The 20,157-nt window shown below is 54.8% G+C and overlaps 1 protein-coding gene across 2 annotated transcripts; it reads left to right on the forward strand.

Moving 5' to 3' along the window:
- Window positions 1-5,341: 5,341 nt before the first annotated feature.
- Window positions 5,342-19,373, forward strand: LOC133357788 (uncharacterized). 2 transcript variants are annotated; one of them, XM_061575907.1, is made up of 7 exons: window positions 5,342-5,862; window positions 8,628-8,671; window positions 11,268-11,385; window positions 14,227-14,368; window positions 15,785-15,980; window positions 16,467-16,611; window positions 17,747-19,373. In XM_061575907.1, exons 1-7 carry the CDS (start codon window positions 5,811-5,813, stop codon window positions 18,568-18,570), a joined length of 1,521 nt encoding a protein of 506 aa, XP_061431891.1. In that variant the 5' UTR covers window positions 5,342-5,810; the 3' UTR covers window positions 18,571-19,373. The 2 variants fall into 2 exon arrangements, with proteins under 2 accessions (XP_061431891.1, XP_061431892.1); XM_061575908.1 differs by having other exon boundaries at window positions 5,343-5,862; window positions 8,631-8,671.
- Window positions 19,374-20,157: the final 784 nt, after the last annotated feature.

Raw genomic sequence — 20,157 nt, forward strand, 5'->3', positions numbered from 1 at the left:
TCACGGACACGGCCATTCTGAACCTCCTCCCCCTGGGCCATCTCCCGTCCACTTCCCTCACCGCCACAGGCCTCGTGCAGCAGCAAGTCCGCTGAGCGCGGCAGAGGTGGCCAAAGAACCCCCGGGTGCCCATGGCACTTCCGCCAGCAGTGGCGTGAGCAAAGGACGCCAGGTTCGGAGGTCGGGCTCAGAGGTCGGGTTCAGAGGTCGGGCTCAGAGGTCGGGTTCAGGGTTCAGAGGTCGGACTCAGAGGTCGGGCTCAGAGGTTGTGATTGAGCTTTCGAGTGTTTTGCCAGTGGGAGATTCAAGCAGTCCACACACACACGTGGAATACAAACACAAACCATCAGCACTTCCTGAAGAACTGCATTGTCGTTACTCTTGTCTGAGGTCACCATCATCCAGCAGTGGATTGTCAGAAGAGCTGCACACGTGGAATGTGCGTGAAGCGAGGCTACGCAACATCCAGGACTATTATTATTGCTGCTGCTGTTGTTGTTGTCCATAAGATGTGTTGTGGGTTAGATCGCAGAGATATAAACGTGTTGTTAATCCCTCCACCACCTGACACAGCCAATGGTAAGGTTTGTCACGTAATCACAACATGCGCAATGAGTAACTGGCTCAGCACTAACCGGTGGTGTGTTGGAGAGAAAACCCACAACAACATTTACTATTATAGTGTAGTGTATAGTGTAGTGTATAATGTAGTGTATAGTGTAGTGTATAGTGTAGTATACTAGTTCAGCACTAACCGGTGGTGTGTTGGAGAGAAAACCCACAACAACATTTACTATTATAGTGTAGTGTATAGTGTAGTGTATAGTAATGTCGTGTATAGTGTAGTGTATAGTGTAGTATACTAGTTCAGCACTAACTGGTGGTGTGTTGGAGAGAAACCCCACCACAACATTTACAATGCGAGTAGGCTGACGTTTCGCCGATAATTACAACAGCAGCCAGCACCATCAGGCAACAGCCAGAGTTGTGGAGAAATCCTCCCGTTTCGGTCTTAAATAGTACGAGTAGCTGTACCAGTAACGAATTGGCACGTTCTGTTTACGTGACAAACCTTACTAATTGGCCGTGTCGGGTGGGGGCGGGTTTAACGACACATTTACATTTTTACGCGATCTAACAGAAACCTCTGTTGTGGATATTGGCAGTGAAAGCCTGACACTGCGTGTCGCTGTTGTTGTTGATGTTGTTGTTGTCATCTCACGCTGCTCTAAGAGGGATGATTCTGGGGGCCACTGCCCCACTCCCCCCACCCAGGCCAACCCTCGCCTGGGCGAAATGGCTCACAAATAACAAGCAGGGTAAAGCTGTGTGCCGTGCAAACACAGCTAAAGGGGTTTACGATCGCCATTCATACTTACAGTCTCTGGAAATTGTGTGTGTATATATATATACACTGTATATGTGTACAGGCAAATCTATCTCCATTTAACACCGTAGGCTTTCGCGACCAATATTATCAATAATAGAGGGGGGTGTTCTTTTGGGCTGAGATCGCGTAAATATAAATGTAAATATAAGCTTCAAATCAAGATTAAATATAAATGTGTCGTGGAATTCTGGCTGTCGCCTAAAGAGGAATGTTGTAATTTCTGTCGAAACGTCACGGCTACTCGAATTGTAAATGTTGTGGTGGGTTTACTCTCCAGCACACAACCGGTGTGTGTGTGTGTGCTAAGCTAGTCACGTATTGCCACGTTTTTGTTTACGTGACAAACCTCACTGATTGGCCGAGGTCGGGTGGTGGTGGTGGTGTTTAACGACACAACGTTTATATCTCTATGCGATGATCTGACCACAGAAAAGAAGATACCTGTCGCAATTTTGTAATGCGGAGCTTCAGCGCGGTTTTCCGCTCATTGCAGAGGTTCACGGTTCAACTCCAGCGGGACCACCCTGGTTAATACCACGAGTGGATTAACCATAAAGTACCGTGCGGCAATAGCATCCCGTTGAAAAGTTCGAGATCTCGTGACGTCATTTAAAACGAAGAGGCCATCGTGAGCCAATGCCGTGACCCAAATCTACCCACTTCGAAGAATTAGCAAACCACAACATCTTGTCGGGCTCGAACCGCGAGCGTTCGCGACGAACGGCAGAGCCGCGCTACCGCCGGCCCTCATCGCCGGCCCTGAGCCAGTGACCGCCGATGTACCCGGAGAAAACCCAAGAGCACGAGGAGACCACGTGGCTTGTGCCAGCGCCATGTGGGTCCCAAGAGGACGCGAATTCAGACATGGAACTCAATTACGCTCCGGATTAAAGTCTGCACAATCAGGATTTTGACAGCTACATTATTTCTCAGCGTGCACTGCCAGCTATGACGTAAGGATCGTCCACAATAGAGGTGAAACGTACGGATCAGTCACCTCGACACCGACGGACGGACGGACGCGTGGAGAAACAGACACAGAGACGGACAGACGGACGGACGAATGGACGGCGAGATGGAACGGATGGACCGGCACACGAGAGACGGACGGACAGAGCTGATGCATCAACGCTTTCACCTCTCAGAGTGAAAAGGCAAAGCACTTTGGGCCGTTCGCGCCATTGTGCCCGACGGAAACACGAGCCGAACACTCGGCCCTGTGTGGGCCACTGGGTGTCTGTCAATGCGCTGACGTCTCACGCCTCGTACGAGCTCGTTAGGCAGAGCTCAGAATCGTGCTTTTCAATGCCGCATGGGGAAGTGGACGGGCGTGTCAGAGACGAAGCCAGCACAGCTGAGAACCTGGGTTCAACCCCTATCACCGGGTGTCTCTACCCCAGGGGGTTCATAATGGCCGTGTCAGAGACGAAGCCAGCACAGCTGAGAACCTGGGTTCAACCCCTATCACCGGATGTCTCTACCCCAGGGGGTTCATAATGGCCGTGTCAGAGACGTAGAGCCGCTGGGTTCTCAACCGGAGCGAGTTGATGCGGATTTACGGGTCGCCAGTCACTTACTCCGACTGTACAGCTGTGGAACCCACTGTACATCTGTGGAACCTACTGTACATCTGTGGAACCTACTGTACGTCTGTGGAACCCACTGGAGATCTGTGGAATCTAGTGCGAGTATGTGGGTCCTTGTGCGAGTTGTTGGATCTCTGTGTGAGTCTGTGGGTCTCTGTGTGAGTCTGTGGGTCTCTGTGTGAGTCTGTGGGTCTCTGTGTGAGTCGGTGGGTCTCTGTGCGAGTCTGTGGGTCTCTGTGCGAGTCTGTGGGTCTCTGTGCGAGTCTGTGGGTCTCTGTGTGAGTGTGTGGGTCTCTGTGTGAGTCTGTGGGTCTCAGTGCGAGTCTGTGGGTCTCTGTGTGAGTCTCTGGGTCTCTGCATAAGGCAATAAAAAGCTCCACAATGAAGACGGATTCACGAGCCCACTTGCCGTACTGCCACTTCGCAGCCCCAATTTGGTTTGGGAGCTTAATGGATCTCTGTGCGATACACCAACCCCGATTTCTAAATAGCTGGATTACGTGCGAGCGCTACAAGTGGGATGATGTCAGCGGTGGCTCTACAGCGGCAGCATCATAAAGACTAATCCCGAGCCAAATCGCAGCACCACCACCACCACCGCCATCTGCTCCGTGTCCTAATCACACCGCGTATGCAAACATGAGCCCACACTGTATGCACGAGCGTGTGTGCGTGTGGATGAGTGGGTCTCGGTCAACCCATGGCACCACCTGGGTTTGTTCCGTGAGCTCCTGCAAGCAGCGAGCCTTCAACACTTCACGTGACGGCCTCAAAGTGCACCTAGCCTGGCACAAAGCGCCGTGGTGACGTCACCACCACTGAGTGGTGGAAAGGCGGTTATTATTGTTGTTGAGTGGGTGTGTGTGTGGGTGTGTGTGTACCAAATACACTTGGTACAGATATAATGGGAGGCTGATCGATTCCCGGGTGTGGTCAAGCGATGGCTCCCTATTGGTCAACCACGTTATGTATGCCGATGATTTGGTAATTGCTGCTCATTTACATGAGGAATTGGAGACGCTGCTGCTGAAACTGGAGCGTGCCACTAAGAGGTGGGGCTTTACCATCAGCCCCACCAAAACTAAGCACCTGCCTGGGTATTTTGTACCATCGGACACTCCACCCCCACAACTCCCAATCGGTGATGGGGCAGTTATGGAGAGAGTAGAGAGTTTCCCATACCTGGGCAGCGCGCTCATGACCGGCTCCGGTTTAGCAGCAGAGGTCTCACTCCGAATCAGTCGAGCGGCAATATCTTTTCATCGGTTGCATAACGCTGTGTGGAAGCTACCTGGTCTGTCGCTCCGCACGAAGCTTTAGGTCTTCTCGGCAATGGCCATGCCCTCTCTTCTCTACGCTTGCGAAACGTGGACCCCCCTAATGGAACATCATCGCCGGTTCGAAACATTTAGGCTGGCCTGCCTACGATCCATCCTGGAGCTCACAAATCCTTGAAAGATCTGGTCAAAGTCCAATCGGTGAGCTCCTCCGGCAGGCAAGGCTGTGTTGGCTGGGTCATGTAGCCCGCATGCCCAGCCACCGCATACCTAAACAGCTTTTGTTCGGCCGGATAGAGGGGGCTAAACGGGCGCGGCACGGGCTAGAGAAGAGATGGAGTGATGTGGTACAGGAGGACGTGGAGCTGAGTGGACTTGCCGATGACTGGATATCAGCGGTGTCAAGATCGGCCTCAGTGGAGGAGGCTCGTGAAGGACGCTACTGGGCAGTTGGAGGCAGTCGCCCTCCAACAACAACGGAGGGCGGAGGAGCGATGCTCACAACAACGAGCGGAGCGCCGGGTGGATAAAGCACAGCAAGTTGGTACAGTAGGGGGCACAGGTGGTTTATCAGCCAGTCATCTCGGTCATCTCGGTCAGTCGACCCGTGGCACCTGCTGAGTCTGCCCCGTGACCTCCTGCCAGCGGGCGTTCGACACTTCACGTGGCCTCAAGGTGCACTTGGCCTGGCACAAGCGTCGTGGTGACGTCACCGCCACTTAGTGGCGAATGGCGGTTGTTGTTGTTGTTGTATGTGTGTGTATGTGAGCGGTAGTGTAGCGGTTAGCGCGCTGCGCTATGAACCCTGCGACCCAGGTTCGATTCCCGTTCACGGCCAACACCGGTGACGATTATCTGAAGCGGTTCTGGGCCTCCCCTAGGTCGACTCAGCCTCAAATGAGGACCCGGTGCGGTGTGTAAACATCGTCACTGGGGAGACAAAGGCGGTCGGGCGTGGTGCTGGCCACCCACCCCCTCGTGTACCGTTCTGGCCTTCATAGGTGCTCGCTAACAGCACTCGCCCCTACAGTCTACGTCGTGGGAGGCCCAGGACCGGTTCAGATAATCCTCACCGGTGTTGGCCGTGAGCGGGAATCGAACTCGGCTCGCCGGGGTTCACAGCGCATCGCCCCCACCGCTGCGCCACTGTTCCCCCCATCAGCATAGCGGGCCGCGTTTGCAGCACGGTAGCCACCGGCACTCGGAAGCTAAGCAGGCTCCAGCCTGGAGAGCCGCCAGTACGTGATCACCGCGCGCTAAACCCCACCACGCACGCGGCACGCACGCGGCACGCGGGCTGCGTGGCACAGCGGCGGCGCGGGGAGGAGGCGCGGGGAGGAGGCGCTCACCTTCAGGGCCCACGACATCGGACGACGGTCCCAATCCGGATTAGCGGATGTCTTTGGGACTTAGCGTGCGGATGTCTTGGTGGCTTCTCTAATCTGCGGATAAGCGAGAGGTCTCCACGCTTGGCTGTCGCCGAGGTCGGGCAGGAGGTTCGGGCAGGAGGCGCGAGCAGCAGCAGCGGTGGCAGCAGCAGCAGCAGCAGCGGCGGCGATGGCGATGGCGACACGGCGAGTGGTGGCGCTGGCGCTCCTCACCTGCGCAGGTGAGAGACGGCACGCGGTGACTTCGCCACGACACGGCAACGCCAAACTAAACTAAATGTTTATTTTATTTTTAAAAAACTGAACCATGTTTATCCATAACACAGGTTTTTTTTGGGTTAGATCGCGTAAAATCTCTAAATGTGTCGTTAAACCCGCCACCACCCGACACAGCCAATGAGTAAGGTCACGTAAACAGAACGTGCCAATTCGTCACTAGTACAGCACTAGTGTAGTCGTGTATTGTGTAGTGTATAGTAGAGTAGTGTATAGTAGTGTATAGTGTAGTGTGTAGTGTAGTGTATAGTGTAGTGTATAGTAGTGTATAGTGTAGTGTATTATATAGTGTGTAGTGTAGTGTATAGTGTAGTATACTAGTACAGCACTAGCTGGTGTGTGTTGGAGACCAAAGCCACAACATTGACAATCCGAGTACGACGTCTCGCCAGTAATTACAACCAGCTTCATCAGGCAACAGCCGGATTTGTGGAGAAATCCTCCTGTTTCGTTCCTTGGAGGGGTCGATGCGATGGCGTCACTTGTGAGCCCTTCTTCTTCTTACGTTCGTTTTGTTTGACCAGCTAAGGCGCCACTGAGCTGCGTAGCTCTAGAAGCGGCCTGGCCATCACGCGTGATAGTTCAACGGAGTAGCTTATTATTATGAAGTGAACATTCATAGCAGCAGCCAATTACTCCAAATAACTCTCAATTATAAGATACAAAAAATGTCGAGGGGTAAACCGGAGGATCTGGAGAAAAATCCACGCGAGCACGGCGAGAGAGACACGCCAACTGCAAGTATACAGCAGCAGCAGGCGTTGTCCGGGGCGGGGATTGAACCCACGGCCCTCCTGGGTACCAGGCGAGGGAGTTCACTTCTCCGAGGCAGCGCGGCGCCGCTTGCGCCGGTGACCTCCCCTGCTCGCCGCGCGCCGCCCGTGGTGCCAAGTTGCTGCTGGTGCCACCGGGGCGAGAGCTCGGCAGGCCACGAGAGAGAGGAGCCTCCGCTTGAAGCCCCCCCCCTCCCCCGGGGTAACCTAAACGGCACAACATACAAAATAAAGCGGAACGACGAACCCACCGACCCGTCTCGCGTGGGAAATTATAAATATTGCACAAACCTGCGGGCGGTGTTCAACAATCGCTTCCCTGCGGCGCGAGTTGGCTCGGGCAGACAACGTTCAGACCAATCGCGGCACGATTCGAACAAAGCTACAGGGGCGAAGGGGCGAGGGTGCACGAGGCGGACGCAACCGCGCTCGCTCCACCGCACCCACCATCGCGGGTTCGATGCCGTGCCCTGCCGCGGCTGTCCACCCGCAGCTGTAAAAGTGGACGCACCCCACAGTCCGCGTGTCTGGCGAGCGTGGAAGAGTAGGCCAAAGGCACAGCGGTCGCCGGGCCCTGCGTTTGCTGCCGGCGGAGCGTCACGCGTCGCCGGCCGGCTGCCATCGGCGTGTGCGAGCGATGTGGACAGCCCTCGGGGCTCGTCTGCGTCGTGATTCACGCCGTGCCAGCGAGGTGAAAGCGAATGGTTCCCTGCCGTGCCGAGCTGCGGTGGACGTGAACTCGCCCGTTCGTCGGGGCGGCCACGCTGCCTCTGACTTTCTGTGTTGGGTCGTGTCTACAACTTGGCGCGAGGGATTTGTGGAAAAAACTTCGTACATTTGCGTGTAGACAGCTACCAGAGCAGTGTGGTTATTCTCTTTTACCTAACCAGAGCAGGGTCTGTCTAATATACTGACACCCTATTAGACCAGTGTCTATCTCATATACTGACCCTATGAGAAGAGAGACTCTGAAGAGACCCGTCCTATGAGCATTGTACACAATGTATCACATTTATAACAATTATAATAGACACGCGTGTATCTGATCACGAAGAATACATCAGATCAAAGTGAGGTCCGTCAGCCTGGCGACCTTCCACACCCATTGTCGTTGCGTCACGTTCACGGCCGACAAAACCTTTGGCGACGGGGGGGGTGTCCACGTGTTGTGGGAGCGCGAGGCCTCAATCACTGCCGTGTGAGTGGCCGTGTCAGGGAAGCGATCCCATTGATTATCGGGGGCACGGTTTGGGGTCGAGCCGGTCATATACAACTCAAGCAGAAGGTTTTTGAGTTTCGCTTAACCACTTAAAACGATGAAAAAACTGTTTTAGATGTTTACCAGGTAAGACCCCGCTGAGCTCTGTTATCTTTTTCTCGGAAGTGACCCGGCTATGACAAATGATAGCTCAACGAAGTGGCTTAGTAACATGTGGAAATGTTGAGCATCCAAATGCTCCAAGCGCGTGTTTCTAAACGTGGAGGGACAAACCGGAGGACCCGGAGAAAAATCCACGCGACCACGAGGAGAGAGACACGCAAACTCCAAGTATACAGCAGCAGGCGTCAGGGTCGGGATCGAACACACAAACTCCGGTGTACCAGGCGAGGGAGTTAACATCTCACCACAGAGAGAGAGAGACGCGCAAACTCCAAGTATACAGCAGCAGGCGTCGTCAGGGTCGGGATCGAACCCACGACCTCCTGTAGACCAGGCGAGGTAGTTAACATCTCGCCACCGCGGCACTCAACGGATACAACCGGTAACCCAATCCAATCCGTTCGTTTCGGAGCGTGCAATTTAAAACGATGGTCCCGTATTTGGCTTCAGTTTCTCGAAAATGAGCGGTAAACACCGGGTCCCCTGAGTTGGTTCCCGGCTTCGGTGCGGCGTCACGAGCGATGTTGTCTCCCCGTCTCTCCCCGTCTCTCCCCAGCAGCGATCTGCCTCGCAGGAGCCACGGACACCTGGGACTCCCAGGTACACACGAGCCCCCCGGCACTCACACGGCGAGGTCTTCGTGATGATGCCAACCTCGACCCGCACACGGCCGTTTAGTCACAAAGACAAAGATCCCCCGTGTAGCCTTGAACAGACTGTTGGGGCAAGTGCTGTTAGCGAGCACCTATGAAGGTAGGCACGGTACACGAGCGGGTGCGTGGCCAGCACCACGCCCGGCCGCCTTTGTCTCCCCAGTTGTGATGTTTTTACGCACCGCACCGGGTACTCATTTGAGGCTGAGTAGACCTAGGGAAGGCCCAGGACCGGTTTGGATAATCGTCACTGGTGATGGTCACGAGCGGGAATTGAACTCGGGCCGCCGGGTTTGTAGCGCAGTGTGCTAACCGTGACACCACCGCTCCCCACGCACACAAACACCAACACACAAACACACCAACACACAAACACACAAACACCAACACACCAACACACACACAAACACACACACACACACACACAGACACACACACACACAAACACACCGACACACAAAGACACAAACACACAGACCCCAACACACCAACACACAAACACACAAAGACACAAACATACAAACACACCGACACACCGACACACAGACACACAAACACACAGACACACAGACACACACACCAACACACAAACACACACACAGACACACACACAAACACACACACAAACACACAGACAAACACACAAACACACCAACACTCCGACACACCGACACACCAACACACAAACACACAGACATTAGTTACGGGCGCTCCTCGACACACGCTTGTTTGGGTTGCGTCTTTGAAAACCCGAGCGTAAAGTGAAAAATCGCACCATGCATCGAAACGTGTTTTCCCACAAGGTCCCAATATACAACCTAAAATGCGTTGCTAAGAAATTTTTTTCTGACTCAAAACCTACAAAACAGATATTTTCATGCATAAATACGGAGACTAATAACTCGGCCGGTGACTATAAACGAATGCTGTGGAGGTGTAACTTGATAGCCAGGCAACGGCAGAGCACCTCGCGTGCACGAGCTTCTGGGGGTGCACCACTACATCAGCAGTGGTTCAGTCCAAGCAGACGCTGGGCCGGCTTCGACATTCAGAGTCTCATCGGGGGAGTGTTGGCTATCAACAACAAGTCAACTCCTATGACTAATTGGGAATGGGACGCAAGCGTAGGATTGATCACCCTGTCGCTGGCCGCCTTTGGGGAGGGTGTATAGTGTGAAAGGCCGAAACACCCTAGGAACCAAAGGTACACTACTGACGATGCGCTCCCCAAATTTCACCAGGCTCACTGTTCATGAACTCTTGGAAGTGCTTGCACAAAGGATAGTAACATCTCATCCTGTGTTCTTGGAATCAATCGGGGCCGTCTTGCGTCAACGGTGGGGAACTTCCGGGCGCTCTCCGTTCCATGCGGGTCCTCGTTCGACGCAAAACTCGCTGACACACAACACAGACTCGCCACTTTCGTCGTTGTGAGTATTCAAAGTAAAGCATCAGGGTCGTTGCAATGAGGCTATTTACATTGCCGGTAACCGCTTGAAACATCGGCAATAGTTTATATTTTTTTACCGGCTTGGCCTACAGATATAAGCGTGTGGTAACGAGGAGAATACGGTGACCTTTTGAACCGAGAGGCGAATGTTTAATAACAGCGCACCGGACTGACCATCCACACACAAGTCGGGGTTCGATCCCATCTCCCGGCACGGCAGTTTAAAGAACGGGGCGAGATTCTTGGATTCTGCCTCCCCACCCCACCGCCTCCGTCCACCCAGCCAGAGTGTAAAGACAACTTCACTGTTCTTATTTTACCAGGCAAGACCCACTGCGCTATGTAGCAGCTCTTTTACAGAAGCGGCCTGGCCACCAATGATAGCTCAACGAAGTGGCTTATCACGTGTGGGAATGTATTGCAGCCACATACTCTGAACGTGTGATGTGGAGTCCAAATGGGAAAGAAAAAAACGGACGACTCGGATAAACATCCACGTGACCACAGGGAGAAAGAGAGACAAACTCCATAAATACACAGCAGGCGTCAGGGCCGGGATCGAACCCACGACCTCCTGTACACCACGCGAGGTAGTTAACATCCCGTCACCGTGATTATTACAAGAAAGAGACACGCAAACTCCACAGCAGGCGTCTGGGTCGGCATCGAACCCACGACCTCCTGTACACCACGCGAGGTAGTTAACATCCCGTCACCGTGATTATGATGAGAGAGATACACGCAAACTCCAAATACACAGCAGGCATCAGGGTCAGAATGGAACCCACGACCTCCTGTACACGAGGCGAGGTAGTGAACATCTCCTAGCCACCGTGGCGCCCAGTAAAGTCGATGATCGGCAGGTGGCGAGCGGTGGGGGAAAGTGTGGGGGCTATCCCTCCCTCTTCCAAGACATTGGTACAACTTGGAAGAGTCGGGCCGAACACACAGCCCGGTCGAGGCAGGCTCCTGCGTCGCGTGCGCCGCGCCGCGCACGGACGGCGCCCCCTTCGGCACCGCGCCGCCGCCGCGGGACATGCAGAGCTCCCTCGGCACAGCGCCCGCCTGACAGCGAAACGTCGTCTTGCCTCAGGACAACCAGGTGGGGCAGCAGCTGGGAGACCAGGTGGGGCAGCAGCTGGGAGACCAGGTGTGCCAGTGCAGCTGCCTCGAGTCCGGATCGACGCGGGCGGCGCTCGACTGCATCCCAGGCAAGTTGCCAACGCGAGGGGGGCGATGCCCTTCGGCCCCCGACCAATTCACGGTCCACACTCCCCCAACCGCGCCTGCAATTAGCGCGGTTGGCTATGCACGGCGCGAACCAAGTTGGGCAAACGTGCACACAAGTGAGTTTGTTCAAGTGACAAGTGTCAGGTGGAGGTTGGGTGATCAAGTGAAAACCGCCGAGGGACTACAGAACCAGAATGTTGATTTGTAGTGGAGGAGGAATCCGATGAGCTATGAAGCTCTTTTCCACGGATGTCCACTAGGGGCAGTCCCAACAACAAGCAGCACACAAACACGATAGTAGTGGACAGTACAAAGGTAAACCAATCACCCAAACACACAGAATCGAAACTAAACCATCCCCATCCTACCAGGCAAAGCCCACTGAGGTATGAACTTGTTTTTCAGAAGCGACCCGGCCACAAATTATAGCTCAACAAAGTGGCGCATTATTTGGACATTTATAGCAGCCAAAATAATAAAAAATAATCTGAACGCGTGTTTATAAACGTGGAGGGAAAAACCGGAGGACCCGGAGAAAAATCCACGCGGCAACAGACTCCAAATAGACAGCAGCAGGCGTCAGGGTCGGGATCAAACCCGCGACCTCCTGCACACCGGGCAAGGAAGATGACATCTCACCACCGTGGCGCCCCATTAATAAGTGAATAAAGCACATGAATTATAATTGCATCATCAATTCCCAAGCTTCGGTAAGGAGGCGGCAGTAAAAACAACAGCAACAACAGTGGCAGACCACACCAAGACAACACCGCACAGTCCCTCGATACAACATTGTACATTCAAATGGAGTCTCAATACCTTGTGAAGGATTACGTTCACGAACCACGTTTACAAATGTGGCTGTATCCTGGGGTGACCAAAATGGGAACACCAAAACAATGTAACCATAATAAGTATTGCTCAAACATACATCCACATGTCGTAATCATTTCCCTTGGAGCGTGCGTCGCCATGGACAGAACATAGTCAGACTGATCACGGTACAATTACGTAACTAAGCTACGGAAACGTCTCTGTATCTAGATCGGCTCGCATTCCCCTCCAGTGTAAATACATATTCTGATTCTGACAAGTAAATACATATTCTGATTCTGACAAGTAAATACATATTCTGCTTACGAGCTCAAGCCTCCCGTACATCACGTGACCCCCGAGTGAGACTAAGGGATGCAGGGACAGGCTTGAGTCAAGAGACAAACTGAGAATGAGGAGGGGTGATTTGATAGCAAGGGCGCCACGGTGGCTAGGAGATGTTGACTACCTCGCCTGGTGCGCAGGAGGTCGTGGGTTCAATCCCGACACTGACGCCTGCTGTGTATTTGGAGTTTGCGTGTCTCTCTCCCCGTGGTCGCGTGGATTTTTCTCCGGGTCCTCCGGTTTTTTACCACCACATTTAGAAAACACGAGTTTGGGTATTTGGCTGCTATCAATGTCCACGCGATGATTAGCCGCCGTGTTGAGCTATCGTTTGTGATAGCCAGGTCGCTACGCAACAAGAGCCACACAAGCAGCTCAGTGGGCCCTTACCTGGTAAAATAACAAAAATAAAAAGTTATGTTTAGTGACACGGATGTGGAATGACACAGACGAAGATGCAGAGATCGAGTGGCCTGGGCCCGGAGCCCCTCGGGGCCGTTGGCCCTTGAGTCGTTACACCGCACGCCAGACGGCCACGCCGCGGCGTGCAGGCGAGGGCATCACCGGCACATCATCGGCACATCACCGACACATCACCTGCACATCACCGGTACATCGCCGGCGCATCGCCGGCACATCACTGGCACATCACCGGTACATCACAGGCGCATCACCGGCGCATCACCGGCGCATCACCGGCGCATCACCGGCACATCACCGGTACATCACAGGCGCATCACCGGCGCATCACCGGCACATCGCCGGCACATCGCCGGCACATCACAGGCGCATCACCGGTGCATCACTGGCACATCACCGGTGCATCACCGGCACTCGGGAGCTTAGGGACCCACGCCGAGATAAAGAGGCGCTCGCTAATCCCGCTGAGCCGCTGAGCCGCTAAGCCGCCTCCTCCTCCGCGTGGTGAGCAAAGGGCACGGCAATTACCGCAACACAGCCACCTCCACCAGCGATGTCATCATCATCATCAACAACATCAACAACAATAACAACATTACAACCACCGCGGTTACCTAACCCGGAAAGCCACACAGAGTCTCGTTTTGGGCAATGGCCCCTTCTCCATGGCACAGGAATACACCACACACACCACACAACGCGTGTGTGTGTGTGTGTGGTGTCACACCACACACACCACACACAACGCGTGTGTGTGTGACGTGATGTGTCACGTCACACACACACACACACACGTGTGTGTGGTGTGTGACGTGGTGTGTCACCACACACACACACGCGTTGTGTGTGTGTGGTGTGATGTCACGTGTCACACAACGCGTAGCCGGTGCAAGCACGGGTGGGAAATTTGGAACTTCCACAATGAAGGTTTTTATTTTTATGGGTAAGATCGCGTAAATATAAACGTGTCGTTAACCCATCACCACCCGACACAGCCAATTAGTAAGCTTTGTCTGAGAATACGCAGTACATGTTACAGGTTGGATTCTCAGATTTACATTAACCCTCCTTTGGGGGCGGGGCAGGGGGGTATGGCCAGCGTGGAAGAGTAGGCCAAACACCATCAAGTGGGGGCTCTCGATAGCTCCTCTAAGCGGAGGCGCTTCCGCCAGCGGTGGCGACGGAAGGGCTGTGCCTCTACCCGGTGCTCCGTGCCAATCGTCGCGTGTGTCTGCGTGCGCCAGAGTGCCCCTACCACAAGGCGCTGGGCTTCGAGTCCGGGGCAGTGAAGGACTCTCAGATCTCGTGCTCGCACGAGGATCAGTACACGGGCTGGTACACCTCGTGGACTCCGCAGCGGGCCAGACTCAACGCGCAAGGCTTCGGGTACGAGAGACGCCCGTCCGCTCGCTCATAAGCAGAGAAAGACAAAGATCCCCCAGATAGCCTTAACGGACTGTTGGGGCAAGTGCTGTTGGCGAGCACCTATGAAGGCAGGCACGGTACACGAGCGGGTGCGTGGCCAGCACCACGTCCGGCCGCCTTTGTTTTTACGCACCGCACCGGGTACTCATTTGAGGCTGAGTAGACCTAGGGAAGGCCCAGGACCGGTTTCTATAATCGTCACTGGTGATGGCCGTGAGCGGGAATCGAACTCGGGTCGCCAGGTTCGTGGCGCGGCGTAGCGCTAATCGCGACGCCACTGCTCCCCATAGATAGACAACACACACAGACAGACACACACACACAGACACACAGACACACACACACACACACACACACAGACACACGCACACACACACACACACGGCCACGCGCCGAACCCCTGAGCGAGCGTCGGCTCCTCGTCTCTGAGACGTGAGATGTCGTAGACGGCGAGAGTGGCCTGCCGGTTTCCTCTCGGCTGGCCCAACGCCGCCTTCATCATCCAGGTCCGGAGCGCTTACCCAAACCAGCCACAACAGCTGCATGACCCACACAGTCAGTGTTGAGTCAGTCTTGAACCTTACAAATTTCCCCTCGCTATGACAAGGCGGGTTGAAGGGCGGGGGGGCATGACAACCCCAGCTGCGGTGATGAAATACTCACGAGCAGCTTTCATCAGCCAACCAAGACCAGCGCATCGGGGGTTTGAATGAGGTCCTAGGTGGACGTCCACCACGGTGGTGGGAGAATGGCGAGCCCGGTGCTCAGTGCGCAGATAAACTCCGCAGTTGAGTCCAGCAGTGTCAAGGGCCCTCACGGGCACTGGGCAATAGACACTGAGAGGCAGGCACATGCAGACGGACAGCGACAGGCACCATAACAGACTCACGCAGTGGCCACGTGTGTGTTCTACGTCTGAATGTCTCGCTCTCTCGTCCCCCGTCTTCTCCTGAACTCGCCCTCTCACCTTCCCATCCTCCTCCCACACTTTCATCCTCCCATCTTCTCCTCTGCCCACCAGCAGCATCATCATCTTCCGTTCTCCTGTCTCCGCCCTCTCAACTCCACTCTCCCTTCTGCACGCTACCCATCTTCCACATTCTCCTCTGCCCAACATTATCATCATCATCACCGTCATCTCCATCCTCTAATCATCGCATCCCCACCCCTCCTTCCATCCACCGCTCCACCTATCCTCTCATCTCCACTCTCCCAACCCCGACCGTCCCTTCCACCCACCATCACAAATCATCGCAACAACCATTCCATCTCATCACCACCATCACCACTATCACAATCGTCACGACCATCACCACGATCACCATCATGATTCAATCACATCGCCATCACCGCCACCGCCGCCCTCTCTCGGCACAGCTGCGCGTGGCTCTCAAAGTTCCAGGACATGGGGCAGTGGCTGCAGTTCGACCTGCTCGAGGAGCGAGTCATCTCGGGCATCATCACGCAGGGACGCTGCGACACGGACGAGTGGATGACCAAGTACAGCGTCGTCCACCGCTCCCATGAGGCGCTCAACTGGGTCTACTACAAGGACCAGTTCGGCAACAACCGGGTAGGCCGGGGTTCACAACGGAACCCTTGTCGGTTACGCACCGGATGGGTGGTGGTACTCGTGTTGATGGTAGTGGTGGTGGTACTCGTGTTGATGGTGGTGGTGGCAGTGGGTGGTGGTACTCGTGTTGATGGTAATGGTGGTGGTGGTGGTGGTGATACTCGTGTTGATGGTGGTGGTGGCAGTGGGTGGTGGTACTCGTGTTGATGGTAGTGGTGGTACTCGTGTTGATGGTAGTGGTGGTGGTGGTGGTACTCGTGTTGATGGTGGTACTCGTGTTGATGGTGGTGGTGGTACTCGTGTTGATGGTTGTGGTGGTGGTGGTGGTTGTGGTGGTGGTGGTACTCGTGTTGATGGTTGTGGTGGTTGTGGTGGTGGTGGTACTCGTGTTGATGGTTGTGGTGGTGGTGGTTGTGGTGGTGGTGGTACTCGTGTTGATGGTTGTGGCCGCGACCGCTGTGTCACTGACGTCCGCGCCGTTGCCAGGTTTTCTACGGGAACTCGGACCGCTCCACGTCGGTGCAGTCGCTGCTGCGGCCTCCGCTGGTGGCGCGCTACATCCGCCTGCTGCCGCTGGGCTGGCACGTGCGCGTCGCCGTGCGCCTCGAGCTGCTGGAGTGCATGAGCAAATGTTAGTGCCGTCCGCCCCCCCCCGCGCCACTCGCCGCGTAGCCCCCCACCCCCCGCGCCCATCACCGGGGTCCATCGGCGATCATCGCCGTCGTCAGCGGCACCGGCACCGGCGTCGTCATCGGAATCACCGTCGTTGTCACGATTCACGTCATTGTCATCTCGATCATCGGCATCGTCGTCGTCCTCGTCGTCAACAGAATCGTCATGAATACCAAAACCAGTCGTCACTAGCGCCATCATTACCAACAACAACACCGCCAGCATCGCCATCGCCGCCATCATCATAATCACCACCAGTCCTACAAGCACGACTGGCAGCATTATCACCATCATCACCATCATCGCTATAATCAGCGCCATCATCGCCGCTATCAGCCGCACTCCAGGCATCATCTTCATTGTTACCATGATCATCATCATCATATTGTCGTCAGTGCTAACACCATCACAGCATCGCTGCCAGATCCTCCTCGCACAAGGTGGATCTGAATTTTGCGACCTCTTCAATCGCTGTCGACGTGGAAAATTGTTAAGACAGTCAAATCGCAAACACAACAGATGCAGCGTGTCCTCGAAACACCGCGGCCCGCACAAACACAGCGCCCCCCACAAACACAGCGCCCCCCACAAACACAGCGTCCCGCACAAACACCGCACAAACACAGCGTTCCGCACAAACACAGCGCCCCCCACAAACACAGCGCCCCACACAAACACCGCACCCCGCATGCCGGTACCCCCTGGGTGGACCCCCCGGTGCCGCCGAGCAGCCAGTGCAGCGCTGGACTGTGCACTCCACGATTGTCTTGTTAGTTGCGCTGTTCGATGGTGGTGGGTTTTTTTATTTTTTACAACCTTGGTGCTTATTGATTTTTATATGTGTAGTGACTAAATAACGGGGTTTTGATAACAAAAACGGATATAGACCGGTGTGCCCCACGCCTACCCCCAGAGACGCACCGGCATTCCGAGGACACGCTGCACACCACCAACAGACACCCCTAATGTACCCGCGTTCTCATTCAAATAAAAGTCCATTAGTCCAAGCGCGGTAGCACTTGACATGATTTTGTTGTTTATCTTACCGCCAGGCGCTCTAAGTTATTTTGACGTGGGGAATCTGCCCTCCTTAGGTAAAGCGGTTAAGAAACACGCGGTCTCGGACACCTCGCACTCAGTCGCAACGCTACACAGCCACCATCACGATCACGATGAGCGTCGGCAGCAGCGGCAGCGGGAAGCGGAAGAGCAGAGAAAGCGGGGAAGCGGCACGAGTCGCCCGCAAGCCGAGCCCGGCAGCCAGAACCTCGACCTCCAGACGGCCCAGATCGCTTGCAACTGCTCCGGCCGTCAACCGGTCTCCCGCGACGGTTCCGACGACGACGGCGAAATCCGCCGGAGGTTCGCGGAGGAGACGGCGGCGACGGCCCCTTACGAGGACGTCGCAGGCGGCGGCGGCGACGCGGGCGGGTTCGCCGTGGACCCTCCCGGCGACCCTCCCGGCGACAACGCCGCTGGCGGCGGCGAAGAGGAGGGGGACCCGGACGTCGGCGGCAAAGGGTCGGGGAAGAGGCCCGAAGACGGCGACGAGGGGACGCTGGCGGCCCATGTCCAAGTCGCCGGCGCGGACGTCGGGCCGCGGCAGGAGACGTCGACGGCGGGCGGCGCCGCGTCGACGCCCGGTCGAGGCGTGGACGCCGACGGAGGGGAAGCCTCGACGACGACGGGGGAGGAGGAGGCCGACGAGGAGGAGGGACGTGACGGGGACGCCGCCGCCGCCGCCGCCGCCGCCGACGAGGAGGAGGATCGTGACGGTTTCCCACCCGACGGAGACGACCAGGAGATCCAGGTGGACGTGACCCTGAACCAAGACGGCTTCTTCGTTCAGGTCGACACGGACGGCAAGGAGCTCAAGTCCATGTTGGAAGGCGCTCTCAAGCAGCCGTCTGACAACTAACCCGAGCCGTGTTCACGCCGTTATGTTGTCATCATTTAACGACGACCTTTATTTCATTGTATGCTTTAGTGGTTCCCCTTCTTTCTGGCGTTTTTAAAGTTCCCTCTGCCGGTTGAGAAAGCTTCGTGCGTGCGCGCTCAATGTTCCCGTCTTCACGGCACAACGATAAATGTTTGTTGACGTGCGATGGCAATCGCTGCATTTAATCTGGCACGGGTAGTAGCCGTGGTAGGTCACGAGGCATTTTTGACGTTACTCAAACGTGCTTGGCTTGGCACTCTCCTATATCTGTGGCCCTGTACCCAGATGAGGAAATTCCACATTCCCATGGCAAGAGCCATACTCTCTGTAGGACAACCATAAAGTGGCGATACGTGTTCTCTATCCTCGAGGTGATGACATCGATGGTGATGATAATAGATGGTTGATGATCCATGAATTATAAAGGTGATGGACAACTATTGATTATAACGATGATCATGGTCGATGAAATGGTGATTGATGATCAAGATGATTACCGCATGATTATCGATCATGTGATAAATGAACACATAAGTTACGTATAGAACGTGAATACTTTGCCCAGTTAATTAGTATATGGTCAAACTATTGATTCCTGATTAAAGGTGGATAAGAGATGATGATGATGACCAATGGATAACTGGATACATTTATGAGTGATCGGATTATGATGATGAGAATCTGAAAACAGTGGTGGTTGTGGTGATAACACGATGACCATCAGATTATTGATTATAACGATGATCAGGTTACGAGAAGTGAAGATGATGATGATAATAAAAGGTCGAGTTTAACCCCCGAACGAAGCTTTGAACTGTGACCTTCCGATGGCGAGTCCGGTTCTCCCACCACGGCACCATCTGCCCAGACGTGCTATGGCGGCTTCTTAACTGTGTGGGGGCGGGGGGGTCCACGGAGAGCGAACAGAACGTAGGTACATTAACTCGCGGTAACAATTCAGTACAATGCGCTGTTGGCGCCGTGGGCCCGACAGCACAGGGCGATCGTGACGAAGGAGCTGGTGGTTTTCACGGAGCTTTAGCTGGAGAGGGCCGATGCTGCTGATACCGCGCGCGATCCCAATCGAGTAGTTTTGAGTTGCTCATTTTTATTAATTTCGCAAAAATTTGGACCGTGATGCCTGCACACGGTGGGGGGCCTCCTCATTTCGAATGACGTCGCCGGATCAATCTTTTTGGTCGCCTCAGCGTAGCAAAACACCGCGGTAATAACCGAGGCGGCCTGCCAAGGTTCGAACCGCGGAGCTCTGCAACGAGCGGCGAGAACGAGGGGAGACGACATGACAGGACGACTCAAACGACGTCGTGTTACCTCGTAGAGACGCACACCTGGACCGGGCGTCCCAGCCTGTCCAACGCCGGTTCAAGTTACGACGAAGGTTAAAAAAAATATATACCCCAAAGTTAAGGTCAGGAGACATCACCAGGATATTCATTCCCTAGGCGTCCACTACATTCCATGGCGGACTCCGACACGGGACCACGTGCTTGGTACCGTATTCTCAAGGCTGTACGGCGCTCCGGAGAGAGAAAGATTTACCCCAAA

Source organism: Lethenteron reissneri, chromosome 59 (assembly GCF_015708825.2).
Source record: "Lethenteron reissneri isolate LAM-NWPU_2019-01 chromosome 59, ASM1570882v1, whole genome shotgun sequence".
Classification (NCBI taxonomy): Eukaryota; Metazoa; Chordata; class Hyperoartia; order Petromyzontiformes; family Petromyzontidae; genus Lethenteron; species Lethenteron reissneri.

Excerpts from the sequence above, each read along its gene's own strand:
- LOC133357788 (XM_061575907.1), top strand. The coding sequence starts at position 5,811 with ATGGCGATGGCGACACGGCGAGTGGTGGCGCTGGCGCTCCTCACCTGC. Across the intron at positions 14,369-15,784 it reads CTCAACGCGCAAGGCTTCGG|CTGCGCGTGGCTCTCAAAGT; the intron begins GTACGAGAGACG and ends CTCTCGGCACAG. Across the intron at positions 15,981-16,466 it reads ACCAGTTCGGCAACAACCGG|GTTTTCTACGGGAACTCGGA; the intron begins GTAGGCCGGGGT and ends CGCCGTTGCCAG.